This window comes from Salmo salar, chromosome 14, assembly GCF_965601325.2.
Source record: "Salmo salar chromosome 14, fSalSal1, whole genome shotgun sequence".
NCBI lineage: Eukaryota > Metazoa > Chordata > Actinopteri > Salmoniformes > Salmonidae > Salmo > Salmo salar.
This window is the reverse complement of record NC_138304.1, coordinates 14316945-14334099: the sequence shown is the minus strand read 5'-3', so window position 1 is coordinate 14334099 and position 17155 is coordinate 14316945. Positions and strand designations below refer to the sequence as shown.

General features: G+C 43.1%; 1 protein-coding gene across 2 annotated transcripts in view; it reads left to right on the top strand.

Moving 5' to 3' along the window:
- Positions 1-265: 265 nt before the first annotated feature.
- LOC106568959 (small conductance calcium-activated potassium channel protein 2) overlaps positions 266-17155 on the top strand; it is a 67567-nt gene continuing 50677 nt past the window's right edge. Inside the window, exon 1 of one of the 2 annotated variants that reach the window (XM_082960745.1) lies at positions 266-1579. In XM_082960745.1, coding sequence (XP_082816871.1) covers positions 419-1579 — 1161 coding nt within the window. In that variant the 5' untranslated portion in view covers positions 266-418. The remainder of the gene's footprint in view (positions 1580-17155) is intronic. The other variant, XM_014139848.3, reaches the window with a different exon arrangement.

The following is a 17155-nucleotide window of genomic DNA, read 5'->3' as shown; positions in this document are numbered from 1 at the left end:
ACAGCAAAAGCAGATTCAGTTGGAGGAAAAGTGATTGCCTGATGACATGCATGGTGGTTGTGGCAACAGTGGATATTCGATAGTCAAGATCCAATGCGTTTATAAATGATTGGCCATGTAGATCAAGCCTGCAAAGGATCTTGAACACTTTCATCCATATTTGGTTGTCGCGTCAACTAAATCAGTTGCGCACATTGTTATCGTTGAGGCTCTTTTCACTAACATGTGTGCATATGTGGCTACCAATATTCTAACGAAGGCGGTGTTTTGGCCGTACGGTGACGTTTTAAGGCTGGTCCTGGTCAAACCTACCAATGAGACGAGTCGGCTCTATTCTGCTGGGACTGATCGCAATGAACGGGTGTCCGAGCTATACAAGGCAAAGGAACATCCACAGTAAGACGCGGCTATTAAGGGGATGAGGCATCGATACGCGGGAGCTGTCTATCAGCACCAAATCCCCGACGAAGAGCGAGGCAGCGTGCAGAGCCAAGACCCAAACCCAGTCGCTCCAGTTTTCAGTCTGCCGCCCCCTCCTCCGTCTTTCAGAGAGCGTTCGACTACCACCTCGCACTACCTGAATCACCACCAACTGCCTTGTCTGAGCAAGCCCTCTCGGATAGGTATCCATGCCTGTCAGCCGCAACACGGCGACCCCCCGCCTCTGACAAGCTACGACATCGCCCAGCGACCTTCACGCTGGGTCTGTGAACCCGCCGGGCAGCCAGCGCACCTACAGCAGAACCTTTGGGCCGCAGCCGGCTCCCAGCCGCAGTCGGAGCAGCCTGTTTTTCAGAGCTGCCACTGCAATTTTTCCGAGGAGGCGAGCCTTTCTCACCAGCGCCTGCCCCTCGCTCACCCGCCGCAGCCCTCCCCATCTTTGCCGCCGTCGTCCTCTCTGCTGTTTTTGCAGGAATCTAATCACGGGGATAATTTGCAAAGCAGTGACAATTATCAACAGGCGAGCAACGTGGAACGCTGCCGGGGTGGAGGAGGAGGAGGAGGGCACCGAGACCAGAAGCAGGTGTTGCAGCAACAGCAGCACAGTAGACTCCAACACAGGGACCCCTCCCCTGAAGCAACCCGAGCAAACTCGCAGAAGGGGCGCACTATAAATGTATGCGAGTCAATCGAGGCTAATCGGCGAGCATTCGAGTCCCAGACTCAGGACCCGCAGCAGCTACAGCAACTCCCACAATTGCGAGCTCAACAACAGCTACTGGTGGGGAGCAGCTTCCCTGTCTACTACTGCGCCAACGGTTCAGGAGAGCTTTCTCGGAATAACCAGGCACCACTGCTGCAACAGCATCAGCAAGACGCACTGGGGCGTCCGCAGCACTGTGACCAAGACCGCAATAAGCCAGGGAGGACGAACCAAGCCAACCAGCCACAGCACCCCAGCCAGCCGCAGCACCATTGCCGCGACTCTCGTGTAAACCCACCAACGCAGCCGTACGGAGGGAACTCGTCTGCGACTGGCAGTAGCAGCAAGAGCAGCCCTAACTACGGCTCCAGCTATCACCTGTGGCCCGAGAGCCCGCATAAGGGAGAAGAGAGGATACTCATCGATCATCATCAGGTACATTTCACATTTGCTGATGCACCATTGATCCAAATAATTAGGGTCTGATAAACCTGTAACCTGTAAATTGGCTATATAACGTTAACATTCCATGGCCACGCCTGTCACATGATTATTTGATATAGGCCTAACAGCGTTTTATGTGGGTTATTTCGATCGATGGATAGGTATGTGTTAGTGCACATTGTTTCACAGGTAACATTCGTACGGGTCTAACTGTAACTGTGCAACTGCTTCTTCAAAAAAACACTAATGTAACCTATGACACACCCCCCTTCACGCACACACGCACGAACGCGCTCTCTCTTTCTCACACTCACCCCCTCTTTCCTAGTATCTCTCTCTCACACACGCACGCACGGACACACACACACACACACACACCTGTTCCATGTTGCAATAACAGCGAGTCTTTTTTTGCGCGTTGAAAAATGTAAATCTGTTCTCTCGCAGCCAGAGATTACTGTCTGTTAAATCTTCACAGTAGGCTACTCTCTCCTGTTACACGGTTTGGCATAGTGCCACAGTTATGACAAACGTTTTGCTTTGAAGCACCTTACGGTAGTCCAGTTTTTCATTGGATCCTTTGTACTGCAACGTACAAACTAATGAACGGGTTGGATGCAAATACTGTGCAAAAGCCAACCCATGACATAATGGACATGTGGCCTAACAGTAAATAATAAATAAATGCTCAAATATGTTTTCATCAGAGATTGTAGTATTGTAAGTGATATAATTTTTTTATGTAATCTCTGCCAATAAATCTTACAAAAAAATGTACCTCTTGAATTTATATTGCTGTTACATTAAACAATATGCATTTCCATATTATGCATGCACCCTGGCTCATCATAAAATAACCATAACAAAACTGAAAATAACAATGCTTGAATTGCCTACATTTTACATTTGCATTAAATGCTTGTCTAGTCCATCAGACGTGAACAACTACTGCAAGTTTTCTGATACACGCGCAGCTTTCTGGTTCTACTTTATTGACTTGCCCTTAACGAGTCTGGTTCCCCTGTTTGAAGTCCCTTAAACAAAACAATTGTGACAGCGCGAGACTGATACAGTGTATACAATCACAGTATCCTGCAACCCCCCCCCCCCCCCCCCCCCCCCCCAAAAAAAAAACTCACTAGCTGCTCCATATTGATGGCACTGTGATATTGTGTCCAGCTTCAATAACATTTGTGCTTTGAAAGGTAACTTGCTGATCCCATTGTGAGTCTCGTGTAAGTACTCTTGAATCCTTGCCACTTACTGATACAGAGTAGAGGTCGACCGATTATGATTTTTCAACGCCGATACCGATTATTGGAGGACCCAAAACCCCGATGCCGATAAATCAGCCAATTTATTTATTTATTTGTAATAATGACAATTACAACAATACTGAATGAACACTTATTTTAACTTAATATAATACATCAATAAAATCAATTTAGTCTCAAATAAATAATGAAACATGTTCAATTTGGTTTAAATAATGTGTGTTGGAGTATTGGAGAAGTGTTGGAGAAGAAAGTAAAAGTGCAATATGTGCCATGTAAGAAAGCTAACGTTTAAGTTCCTTGCTCAGGACATGAGAACATATGAAAGCTGGTGGTTCCTTTTAACATGAGTCTTCAATATTCCCAGGTAAGAAGTTTTAGGTTGAAGTTATTATACGAATTATAGGACTATTTCTCTGTATACGATTTGTATTTCATATACCTTTGACTATTAGATGTTCTTATAGGCACTTTAGTATTGCCAGTGTAACAGTATAGCTTCCGTCCCTCTCCTCGCTTCTACCTGGGCTCGAACCAGGAACACATCGACAACAGCCACCCTTGAAGCAGCGTTACCCATGCAGAGCAAGGGGAACAACTACTCGAAGTCTCAGAGCGAGTGACGTTTGAAACGCTATTGGCGCGCACCCCGCTAACTAGCTAGCCATTTCACATTGGTTACACCAGCCTAATCTTGGGAGTTGATAGGCTTGAAGTCATAAACAGCGCAATGCTTGAAGCATTGCGAAGAGCTGCTGGCAAAACGCACGAAAGTCCTGTTTGAATGAATGCTTACGAGCCTGCTGGTGCCTACCATCGCTCAGTCAGACTGCTCTATCAAATCATAGACTTAATTATAACATAATAACACACAGAAATACGAGTCTTAGGTCATTAATAATATGGTCGAATCCGGAAACTATCATCTCGAAAACAAAACATTTATTCTTTCAGTGAAATATGGAACCGTTCCATATTTTATCTAACGGGTGGCATCCATAAGTCTAAATATTCCTGTTACATTGCACAACCTTCAATGTTATGACATAATTACGTAAAATTCTGGCAAATTAGTTCGCAACGAGTCAGGCGGCCCAAACTGTTGCATATACCCTGACTCTGCGTGCAATGAACGCAAAAGAAGTGACACAATTTCACCTGGTTAATATTGCCTGCTAACCTGGATTTCTTTTAGCTAAATATGCAGGCCAGGCGGCCCAAACTGCTGCATATACCCTGACTCTGTTCTGTTGCAAGAGAAGTGACACAATTTTCCTAGTTAAAAGAAATTCATGTTAGCAGGCAATATTAACTAAATATGCAGGTTTAAAAATATATACTTGTGTATTGATTTTAAGAAAGGCATTGATGTTTATGGTTAGGTACACGTTGGAGCAACGACAGTCCTTTTTCGCGAATGCGCACCGCATCAAATATATGCAAGGCAGGACACGCTAGATAAACTAGTAATATCATCAACCATGTGTAGTTTAACTAGTGATTATGATTGATTGATTGATTGTTTTTTATAAGGTAAGTTTAATGATAGCTAGCATCTTACCTTGGCTTCTTACTGCATTTGCGTAACAGGCAGGCTCCTCGTGGAGTGCAATGTAAGGCAGGTGGTTAGAGCATTGGACTAGTTAACCGTAAGGTTGCAGGATTGAATCCCCGAGCTGACAAGGTAAAAATCTGTTGTTCTGCCCCTGAACAAGGCAGTTAACCCACCGTTCCTAGGCTGTCATTGAAAATAATAATGTGTTCTTAACTGACTTGCCAAGTTAAATAAAGGTGTAAAAAAAAGAATATATTTTTTTTTGTCCAAATCGGTGTCCAAAAATACCGATGTCCGATTGTTATGAAAACTTGAAATTGGCCCTAATTATTCGGCCATTCCGATTAATTGGTCGACCTCTAATACAGAGGTGTCCCCCCCTGGACAAGTGAGTGGCTCCGGCTGCAGACTGGCTCCTGTTGCCAGCCTATATACCTCTAAAAGGGAAGATGGGGTCGCGGGTATCATCAGCAGGATGGATGGAGAGACGAAGGGGAAAGCTATTACACTATTACAGTAAAGCCTTTGTACCGCTCGTGCCAAACTGGAGTGGTACACGGTCATAATCACCCTATGTGAGCTATAGGAGGTCAATAGGTAATACGTCACCGTGCCACTGCCACCAACCTGATGCCATATGACATAATGCTTGGATTTATATTACGGCTGTGCTGCTGTGTTTGCACCTTCGTTGGCTTTTACTTTTTTTGGCTCGGGGTTTTTAGAGAGCGTTTTTTAAACGAATGTGTTCTTTTCCAAAATCACATAGGCTCGTCAAGACTAGTTGTTTTCTAAGAGTAGTCTTTTCACGGCTACCGCTATTAGGGCAGCATTTATTCAGGCTATACGACTAGACTTAGGTAATTGCGATTGTGTGACCCATGAGCCTGCAATGTCGAACAGATCCCCTGTTTTGCTATGATTAGCGATGCTGTTCAAGGCTCCGTCCGTTGCCAGAGGAAACAACATTTGTTGATTTAACTCTCTCAATCAGTTCTCACCAGGCCTGTTCTACAAGGCACTTTGTCTTAGCTCGATTAGGCGTGCAGTGTTATGCATGTTTCCACTGGCTACCATCCCATCCTCAGGCCCAGGGCAGCCAACACCTTGTAAGTAAACACACACCAATGAAGAAATGTCACCCTCATTCATTAACGGGGGTGGAACACAGCCATATTCTGTATGCTGGGACTGAACGGCCCAATCTCTGATAACACATTCACATTGAATTGGGGGGGGGGGGGGGGGGTCTGCATTTAAGTGCTGCTACTCCACACTTGGTAACTGAAATAGATTTATGTTTCTATGTTTGTTGCTATGGTGAGGAAAACCTGACATTGTATAGCTGGGCCTCTCTAAGGCATTGCCTACGTACAGAGAATGAAGGGAGGAAAATGCCCTCCAAGGTTTTACATACATTGTACATGCATAGAAACACACACACACACACACACACACACACACACACACACACACACACACACACACACACACACACACACACACACACACTGGACGGCTGCTATGGTTCTTCTGATAGGTGATGGCTTTCAATCCTCTCCACATGCACAGTTCACATGACTTTCTTGTGTTTCATCTGAGTGATTTCTCACAAGGAGAGGTGTATTGAATCGTGTGCAATCCAGTTAGATACAAAGAGTGGGGGGTTTCCTCAGTAGCCCAGAGCAACGCTGCCGTAGACCACCATCGCTCTATATGCCAGATGTTTTTACTCCGGTCACCCAAGTGCAATTTGACGCCTGTATTTGACCTCTGCTGCATTCCCATTTTAATGCATGCTGTAACATGCCATAATTGTTGGGGTTTGTCACTCTGCCAACATACCGCTTTGCTCAATAAATGACCCGGGTTCCTTTATATGGTCATTTTTGTGCGACCGTAGCCAAGTTATGTCAGCCATATAATATATCACAGCCATGCATGTGGTTGGTGGCTAATTATGTTATTGATCTTTCCTGTGTTATGGCATGATCAGAGGACAGGAACCTGGAGAGTATGAATAATGTCACTGTAATTTGATATTGATCATTCATCATGATATCGAGTCTGGAAAGACTTGTAATATGCTCCAATTGTAATCAGTGTGATGTGTTTCATTAGATCTGCTAGAATATCATGTTCGGTATTTCTAGCGCCATCGTGGAACCGTACCAGTTGGCAGGTGTTACTGAAAAAGTACTGTAACACTATTATAGTTCATATTACAGCAAATTGCAATTCACTGTGAGAGTGAATGAGATGGCCTTTACAGCAGAGATAGTATGCTGTACATTTTACACTAAATCAACTCATGGTTCCCTGACTGCACTACAATATGCACGTCTGAAAGCATCTCTCACCACTGTGATTTACGTTTAACCCAGTTAGCTCATGTGTACGGTAGTTTTTTTTCTCCATTGTGCGGCTACCCAGACACTCACTGTATTTCACCCATTTGGTTTGAAGTCTTAACCCAGGGCTAAGGTCCTAGTGCCCTAAGGTTTGGATTTGACTGGAGATACTGCACCACTTAATTCTCTCCCGCATCAAACATATCACTGTTTCTGGAAACCTCACGAAAAACCCTTGGGCAGATGAATAAATATTCTGTGTAAAACAGAAGGCGCCATTGAGCGGAAAGAGGACTTCTCATGCTCAGAAACCGCCTTGAACCACTTTTTTTTATAAAGAACATGAATATGAATGTGTTAACTTTTCCATAGAGATGTGTGCCAGTAGGAGGGTGTCCAGTCTGTGTGGCATATTTGAACACTTTCACACTGAAATATGTATTAGCCGGTTCTGCCATAGACCTAAGGACTTAGTTATTATAGAGAATGGATGTTGTGTGGCATTTATTTGAATTTATAGAATGCAAATGATAATTATTCATCATGAAAACAATATTTCCGTACATGTATTTGTGTAGCCGTCATAGAACAAACGTACAATACATGCCATTGTAATGAGTACCAGTAGGGGAATCCTTGTTTGCGTAGTGTTTAAATTGTTGTCCTTATTTGCACATAATTTGAATGGGACTCAGTTGATCAACGTTCTCAGTCGAATGAATCATTGCAGTACAGTATGTGCTCTCTCACTGCAATAGTGCCCAACAGTATCTGTTTAGGAGAGCTCTCACTAGATATTGTGTGTGTGTGTGTGTGTGTGTGTGTGTGTGTGTGTGTGTGTGTGTGTGTGTGTGTGTGTGTGTGTGTGTGTGTGTGTGTGTGTGTGTGTGTGTGTGTGTGTGTGTGTGTGTCTGTGTGTGTGTGTGTGTGCGTGTGTGCGTGCGTGTGTGCGTGTGCATGATAGAGAAAGACAAATACTGAGAGAGAGTGTGTACTTGTGAGTGAGTGGGAGGGAGAGTGTTAGTATACCATTGTCATCTCCATGCCACAATCTTACCTTAAAGGCGTAAAGGGCATATAAACTCTGTTGAAACACCAGTGTTCTCCACAATGATATTGTGATGCGTTTCATTTGTCTTTGGGGAGATTCTCCCCTCCGAGTCCTAACAACAACCTCCGTATGCATCTCGGTTCACGTTTTCACAAAAAGGAGGGATTTTCGACACGATTTCTCATGATGGTGGTAATAGCTATGTGGTTTGATGTGTTGTTTTTAGTGTGAACACACACACACACACACACACACACACACACACACACACGCACGCACACACGCACACACGCACACACACACACACACACACACACACACACACACACACACACACACACACACACACACACACACACACACACACACACACACACTCATAGCTATGTGGTTTGATGTGTTGTTTTTAGTGTGAACACACACACACGCACACACACACACATTCATAGCTATGTAGTTTGATCTGTTGTTGTGAACACACACGACGGTGATGTTCATCGCTATGTGGTTCGATATATTATTATTGTGAACAGTGTGGCTTTAGACCTTTCCATCTCTAATATCTTTTTGTATTGTGCGACACTAAGTATAGGATAGATGAGAAGAATACGGAACCCCCCTCACTGTGCTTCTATAGCGAAAGTCCCCGTTGTGGTTTCACCCTGTGGCTCTGTGGTACATACAGCTGCACAGCCCTTCATTAGGGTCGTCTGATTGTTAACCCCTTAATGGACTCCGTCCCGGCTCCTTTGGTCACCTCACCAGCTTCTTTTTTTTCAACCCTTTCATGGCCAGTTCCGGGGAGAGTCCATTTTCTAACCGCCTCCGTCCCATTTCTCTCTCTCGCTCTCTCTCGCTCTCTCTCTCTCTCTCTCTCTCTCCCTCTCTCTCTCTGCAGCCATCTATTTTCTCTTCTCAAGTAAAAAACCTTTTTAAATAGAATCAATTTACACTAAAGGACCCCGAGGGCATTAGAAACCGCAGCACTTAATTTTAACAAAAAAAAGAAAAAGAAAACACATCATAGAAGCAAACTGTATCTGGGGGCCACAATTCCCAGGACTTTTATCTTGTTGGACTTAATAGCCGGGCACGGGAAGAATCCTGTTGAGCATATAGGGATAGCCGCATGTATTATACGTGGGCCTCCCAACCATACAACAACCTCAAAACAACAGCGGGTTGAGCGAGTAGTACAGTATGTTAGTGAACTGACTGTAAGTGTCTGGTTGGGGGGCGGGGGGTTGGAGGGCGGGTGAATACAAATGTGCCGCTATTCCAAATGGCTTCTCTTTCATTTAGCAGAAAAAGAGGGTTATAAGGCAGATAAGGAAATTCAATTAGTTTCTACTGGGTGCTGCCGGAGTCAGAGCCATGTTACGTGACATATGGTAAGGGCTTTCTCTTAGAATAGGCCTTGGAGGACAGATATCGTGTTTCAACTTGCGTGTTTCTGTAATTTTCCTTCTGGACTCTGAAGCATTGTCCGTTGTCTGAGTAGGGTCCAGATGCACCATGGAGGTGATTGCAGTTGCAGATGGAAAAAGGGTTGCAGGTGTCTTTTCCCCAAGAAAATTGAACATAGAATGTGAAAAAAAGTCTAACAAATGTTATTTGAAGGAATAAGGCATTAAAGGGATACTTTGGGATTTTGGCACTGAGGCCCTTCATCTACTTCCCCAGGGTCAGATGAACTGTGTCCAGTATGAAGGAAGTAAGAGTTAAATTCGTGTACTAATGCTAACTAGCATTAGCGCAATGCACTATTGCTAGTTAGGAACCTTCTTAATAAAACTGGATGCAGAGACATAAAAATGGTATCCACGAGTTCATCTGACTGGGGAAGTAGATAAAGGACCTCATTTGCCAAAATCCTGAAGTATCCCTTTAAGGTAAAGCCTACCACAAAACAGGTGTGAAACGCTAAGTACGACCTGGGTCTTATCTCCATGTTAATGCATTGCTCTTTGAAATGGAGAGTTTCCATGATGCTTTTCTCTCTTCTCAGAACCATGGAGAGAACTCTCTCGCTCTCTCGGCTGAAACTCTGTTGTCTTGTCCCCCTCACATCATCAATCTAAGGCTGGATGGATCCACAGAGTTCTCGAGTCAATCTTTACTGAGTTTGTTATGGTATTGATCCATCCTATGCTATAGGTTGTGCTGCACTCTCCCTTGCTATTGATGTCTCTGCCTTGGGAGAGAAAGAAACGGCCTTTGTCGGGAATTTAGTGGAGGCTCGTTTCAAAATGACTTACATCCTTCAAAATGAACTCTGAAGTTGGATTGTTATGCATTGCCATTGCATTCCGAGACAGTAAATTCGGCGCCGTGAGACAAAGTTGTGCGATTGCACCAATGAAGTATATTGCCTGTTGTAATAATCTCAGAGTAGAATTTATGACTGTTTGTCCCTATGATGTCAAATAGTCACGAGGGCTGCGTAATAGGATGATGTAGTTTACTGGGTCGGCAAGTGTTTGCATGTGTGGAAGCAGAGGGGCCTTTACTGGTATGAAGTATGTGTTTGTGTGTGTGTGTGTACATTATGTGCATGTGTGTGCCTGAATGTGTTTATTCTAAAATGTGTGCACCGCCAAAGCAGAGGGACACACAGGGAGAGACTGTCAGCATGCATGTGGCTGTCTATGTGTGTATATCGACAAGCTCTCACGGTCTCATGTCAGAATTAGACGTTCGTACATGTTTCTGAAATGTCAAATTGCACAGTTGTTCTAAACGTCAAAGTGTTTAAGGTTAAGTTTAGGCATTAACTCAGAATTTTAAGGTTAGGGTTAAGTTCAGGCATAGACTCTGAATTCGTAAGGTTAGGCATTAACTCCGAATGGTTAAGGTAAGGGTTAAGGTTTGGGATAGGCTTAATACCTATAAAAAACAATGTTCTATCGCTGGATTCGAACATGCATCTGGCCCTTTGGAACCAGAGGCAGATGCTTATACTTATGCCCATCTGCCATTCCTGTCCACAACATCCTATCAAAACCAAAGCCTACTTGAAGGTAACAGCGCTCACTATTGACCCTGGTAGCCGGTTTCCACGTCATTTCCCGATGCCCGTTGAATACTGACTTGTATCACAGGTTACCTGCCTGTGTGTATAGGTAGGATATTCCACCTAATCTAGATTTGTTCTACATCAATCAAGCAATTACGCAGTAATTGGAGTCTATGGAGGGGAATGGGCAAATAGCACAGATTAGCAAAAGCAAAGAGGAACGTGCTAGAGAGGATAAGCAGAGCATTAAAATGCTGGCCCCATACCGTTTACATATTCATCAGCAAGGCTAAATTACACTAGGATTGGGGTCACACATCAATCTTAACTTTAGTGAGAAAAGTCATGATTTGTTTTTGTCACATTCTGTCACATTCCAATTCCAAATTCTGAGAGGACCTAGAGAAATTCTGCCAGCCAGTCCAGAGCTGTGAAGCATTACACTGTATAACTTTTCCCTGTACATTTACAGCATTATACTGGCAGTTGAGTTGCCAGCTATATACTGTACTTTTGATTTACAGCAGGGATGCTGTAATATGTTTTACAATACGAAAAACCGTGCTGTATTATACAATGCAGCATTATACTGTAAATGAGCCTACAGCCACACAGCTGTATTATATAATTAACGTGCAATAATTAAAACAAAATGAAAAAAAATTAAGTAACTATAAAATTGTTGTTGCATAAGTATTCACCTCCTTTGCATAGACAAGCCTAAATTAGTTCACGAATACAATTTGTCTTAAGAAATCACATAATAAGTTACATGGACTCACTGTGTGAAATAATAGGGGTTGACATGATTTTTGAATGACTACCCCTTCCTCTGTACCCAACACATACAACATTCCAAAGCCTTCCAAAGAAGGGCAGTGATTGGTAGATGGGTATTAGTAACAAATCAGACATTGAATATCTCTTTAAGCATGGTCAAGTTAATAACTCTGGTGTGAACGATGTATTGAATTGAGCTGCACAACAGGAAGGAAACTGCTCAGGGATGTGAGGTCATTGGTGAGGCCACGAGGCCATTGGTGATTTTAAAACAGCTACGGTGTTCAATGGCTGTGATGGGAGTAAACTCAGGATGGATCAACAACGTAGTGAATCCACAATAATGACAGAGTGAAAAGAAGAATGCAAATATACAAAATAAAAATGTGCCTTAAGCCACACCCCTACAATTATCACCAGGTGATGGGATTGCACCCCTCTCCAGCATGGCCACATGGTGAGTAGTCTGTCTGCAACATTTTTTTGAAAATGAATGAGCATGTTGGTAAATCTTCATGTATTTTTAAGAGGTGTTACTACCGAACAGCTAATATATCAGTAAATATGCAAAGTACGGTTTAGGAACTAAAATATATGTTTGCTGGGATGTACATATGTCCAAATGAAAGATAGCCAGCTATATGTTAACTTCTTTAAAGTCCAAAATAATTGACCCAAACGAAACGTTCACCCCATAGAGATACATAGAGGTCTCATCTTTGTATCTGTGCCATTGTGGCGACTGTGACAGCACGGGCAGCGCCTTTGAGGCTATCTCTATTTTAAAGTTGCATGCACCATGCTCTACCAACTGAGCTGAAGGGGGCCACCATGTGGATAGTGGACAAGTGCACACACAAATGTAGAGTGTTGAGATGCATAGCCAGCAGGGGGGCTCCAACCGTCCAAGAGGCCAAACATTGACATCTATTTTGACAAAACCTAGACATCTATAATGTGCTATACTGTACTGTGCTGTAATGTACTGTACTGTGCTCTACTGTACTGTACTGTGCTCTACTGTACTGAACTGTGCTCTACTGTAGTGGTTCCCAACTTTTACTGAACCATTTGATAGGCAAACAAATTCTGCAGCACAACTACAATTATTTTATTTAGTTGTAATGACCTCCATCTCATCTGATCCATACTGCAAATCATCTATTTTCTGTGACAATTTTTCTAAAATACATTAAAAAGAGACTCTATTTGAACTATTTTCATTTTTACTCATCATGACTAATTTCCCACAACCTGCGCCAGCTCCTGTAAAATAGTTATTGAGTTTTGAACGGTTTGAGCGGTTTTCTGCGTCGTAAAGGTGCAACCACGGAAACAAAGCCAGGCTCCATTTGTTTCTATGGCAGAGCCTGTGGTGCTAAGCAGTACTAATGGTTCTCACAGTCGAAGTAAAATGATATAAATGACTTGCTTGTGATGCGCGCCCCTCAAATAATACACATTTAACAACAGCCTAAGCGCACTGGACTTGAAACAACGATACAGATGTAGCCCAACCATGTGCCATTCAATTTATTATCTGAATGGCACTGGTGCACTCCACAGGTCACGTTTATAAGTGAGTGAATGTTAGGAAAAGTGTGCCGGTTGGGAACCACTGCTCTATTGTACTGTATTATACTGTACTGTATTGTGATTTGAGGTGCTCTACTGTCCTCTACTGTTCTCGGTCTTTAACTTGTCATGGTCTCAACTCACTGGGTCTGTGTCTGGATCTTGGGACCAATGTCCTGATATAAATTGGCTCCTGGATATTACCTTTGTCTGTGGCTTTCAAACCATAGGCAACCTAATTTGAAAAAGATAATGCTCTATGATAACTGGCTAATCATTCCCAACCCATAGGAATCCCTACCCAGTTGACTACTTTTAAATGGTGGAAGCCCTCAATGGAAATGTCTATACTAAAATGAGTTATATTTTTTAAATTTAACTCGGCAAGTCAGTTAAGAACAAATTCTTACAGTGAGGGAAAGAAGTATTTGATCCCCTGCTGATTTTGTACATTTGCCCACTGACAAAGAAATGATCAGCCTATAATTTTAATGGTAGGTTTATTTGAACAGTGAGAGACAGAATAACAACAAAAAAATCCAGAAAAACGCATGTCAAAAATGTTATAAATTGATTTGCATTTTAATGAGGGAAATAAGTATTTGACCCCTCTGCAAAACATGACTTAGTACTTTGTGGCAAAACCCTTGTTGGCAATCACAGAGGTAAGACGTTTCTTGTAGTTGGCCACCAGGTTTGCACACATCTCAGGAGGGATTTTGTCCCACTCCTCTTTGCAGATCTTCTCCAAGTCATTAAGGTTTCGAGGCTGACGTTTGGCAACTCGAACCTTCAGCTCCCTCCACAGAATTTCTATGGGATTAAGGTCTGGAGACTGGCTAGGCCACCCCAGGACCTTAATGTGCTTCTTCTTGAGCCACTCCTTTGTTGCCTTGGCTGAGTGTTTTGGGTCCTTGTCATGCTGGAATACCCATCCACGACCCATTTTCAATGCCCTGGCTAAGGGAAGGAGGTTCTCACCCAAGATTTGACGGTACATGGCCCCGTCCATCGTGCCTTTGATGCGGTGAAGTTGTCCTGTCCCCTTAGCAGAAAAACATCCCCAAAGCATAATGTTTCCACCTCCATGTTTGACGGTGGGGATGGTGTTCTTGGGGTCATAGGCAGCATTCCTCCTCCTCCAAACACGGCGAGTTGAGTTGATGCCAAAGAGCTCCATTTTGGTCTCATCTGACCACAACATTTTCACCAGTTGTCCTCTGAATCATTCAGATGTTCTTTGGCAAACTTCAGACGGGCATGTATATGTATTCTTGAGCAGGGGGACCTTGCGGGCACTGCAGGATTTCAGTCCTTCACGGCGTAGTGTGTTACCAATTGTTTTCTTGGTGATTATGGTCCCAGCTGCCTTGAGATCATTGACAAGATCCTCCCATGTAGTTCTGGGCTGATTCCTCACCGTTCTCATGATCATTGCAACCCCACGAGGTGAGATCTTACATGGAGCCCCTGGCCGAGGGAGATTGACAGTTCTTTTGTGTTTCTTACATTTGCGAATAATCGCACCAACTGTTGTCACCTTCTCACCAAGCTGCTTGGTGATGGTCTTGTAGCCCATTCCAGCCTTGTGTAGGTCTACAATCTTGTCCCTGACATCCTTGGAGAGCTCTTTGGTCTTGGCCATGGTGGAGAGTTTGGATTCTGATTGATTGATTGCTTCTGTGGACAGGTGTGTTTTATACAGGTAACAAGCTGAGATTAGGAGCACTCCCTTTAAGAGTGTGCTCCTAATCTCAGCTTGTTACCTGTATAAAAGACACCTGGGAGCCAGAAATCTTTCTGATTGAGAGGGGGTCAAATACTTATTTCCCTCATTAAAATGCAAAACAATTTATAACATTTTTGACATGCGGTTTTCTGGATTTTTTTGTTGTTATTCTGTCTCTCACTGTTCAAATTAACCTACCATTAAAATTATAGACTGATCATTTCTTTGTCAGTGGGCAAACATACAAAATCAGCAGGGGATCAAATACTTTTTTCCCTCACTGTATTTACAATGACGGCCTACCCCGGACAATGCTGGGCCATTGTGCCCCGCCCTATGGGCCTCCCAATCACGCCCGGATGTGATTCAGCCTGGATTCGAAACTAGGGACTGTCTCTTGCACTGAGACGCAGTGCCTTAGACCGCTGCACCACTCAGGAGCCCCATTATATCTATCTAAAGTCCTCCATTTATCTCTATGATTGACACTTGACACCGCAACACCTTTTATTTTGCCAAAATAAAGATAGGTAAAGTGATAAACATCTTGCAACATAATGAATTAGATGTATAAGTAATTCAATAAATCAACAAGTTTCAGATTCATACAATCAACATTGAATATTTTACAGAGAACAATAGATTTGATGTTTCTCCAAATTCATTTGAAAGGTTTTGAAAAGCATGTATAAAAATGGTTTTAACAATTTATTTAATTTGGTAAGCATTCCTAAAATGAATCTGTAATCGAAGGTTAATCAAAATGATCACTAATGTGTATGGTTCAGTCTTTATTGCTACTTTTTTCACTATGTTTTGGTTGTGACAAATTGAGTGGGGTGGTGAGGAATTCAGATAAATATTTAAATATCAAAACATGCGCCGAAGACAACAGGTGTAGACCTTACAGTGAAATGCTTACTTACAAGCCCTTAACCAACAATGCAGTTTTAGAAAAATACCCCCCCCCCCCCCCAAAAAAAGTTATAAAAGTAACAAATAATTAAAGAGTAGCAGTAAAATAACAATAGTGTGGGGGGTACCGGTACAGAGTCAATGTGCGGGGGCACCGGTTAGTCGAGGTAATTGAGGTAATATGTTCATTTTATCCTCAATCCTGACTATCCTCCCTGTACCTGCCACTGAAAAACATCCACACAGCATGATGCTGCCACCACCATGATAAACCGTAGGGATGGTCCCAGGTTTCCTCCAGACGTGATGCTTGGCTTCAGGACAAAGAGTTCAATTTTGGTTTCATCAGACCAGATAATCTTGTTTCTCATGGTCTGAGAGTCTTTAGTTGCCTTTTGGCAAACTTCAAGTGGGCTGTCATGTGCCTTTCACTGAGGAGTGGCTTCCGTCTGACCACTCTACCATAAAGGCCTGATTGGTGGAGTGCTGCAGAGATGGTTGTCCTTCTGGAAGGTTCTCCTATCTCTACAGAGGAATTCTGGAGCTCTATCAGAGTAACAATCTGTTTTTTGTTCACCTCCCTGACCAAGGCCCTTCTAAACCCAATTGCTCAGTTTGGCTGGGCAGCCAGCTCTAGGAAGAGTCTTGGTGGTTCCAAACTTCTTCCATTTAAGACTGATGGAGGCCAATGTGTTCTTGGGGACCTTCAATGCTGCAGATCTGTTTTGGTACCCTTCCCCTCTACACAATCCTGTCTCTGCGCTCTAAGGACAATTCCTTCGACCTCATGACTGTTTTTTTTCTCTGACATGCACTGTCAACTGTAGGACTTTATATAGACAGGTGTGTGCCTTTCCAAATCATGTCCAATCAATTGAATTTACCACAGGTGGACTCCAATCAAGTTGTAGAAACATCATAAGGATGATCAATGGAAACAGGATGCACCTGAGCTCATTTTCAAGTCTCATAGCAAAGGGCCTGAATACTTATGTAAATGCGATATTTAAGTTTATTTTTATTTTTATGCATTTGTAAAAATGTCTAAAAACCTGTTTTTGCTTTGTCATTATGGGGTATTGTTTGGAGGATATATTGGCACGAGTGTTGTTAGGCCCGAGACAAAATATTCAACAATACCACGACATTGTTGAATACTCGTTTCTGATTGGTCAGAAGGGCATTCTAGAATGGACATTAAAACCAGAAAACGGGACAGTTGGAAAAGATATTGGGACTCGGCTCCACCTCATCCCGCTGCGTCGTCCATTATTTCCAAGGTAATGTACAGAACGTCAACGTTTATCCCTTAAATATCAGG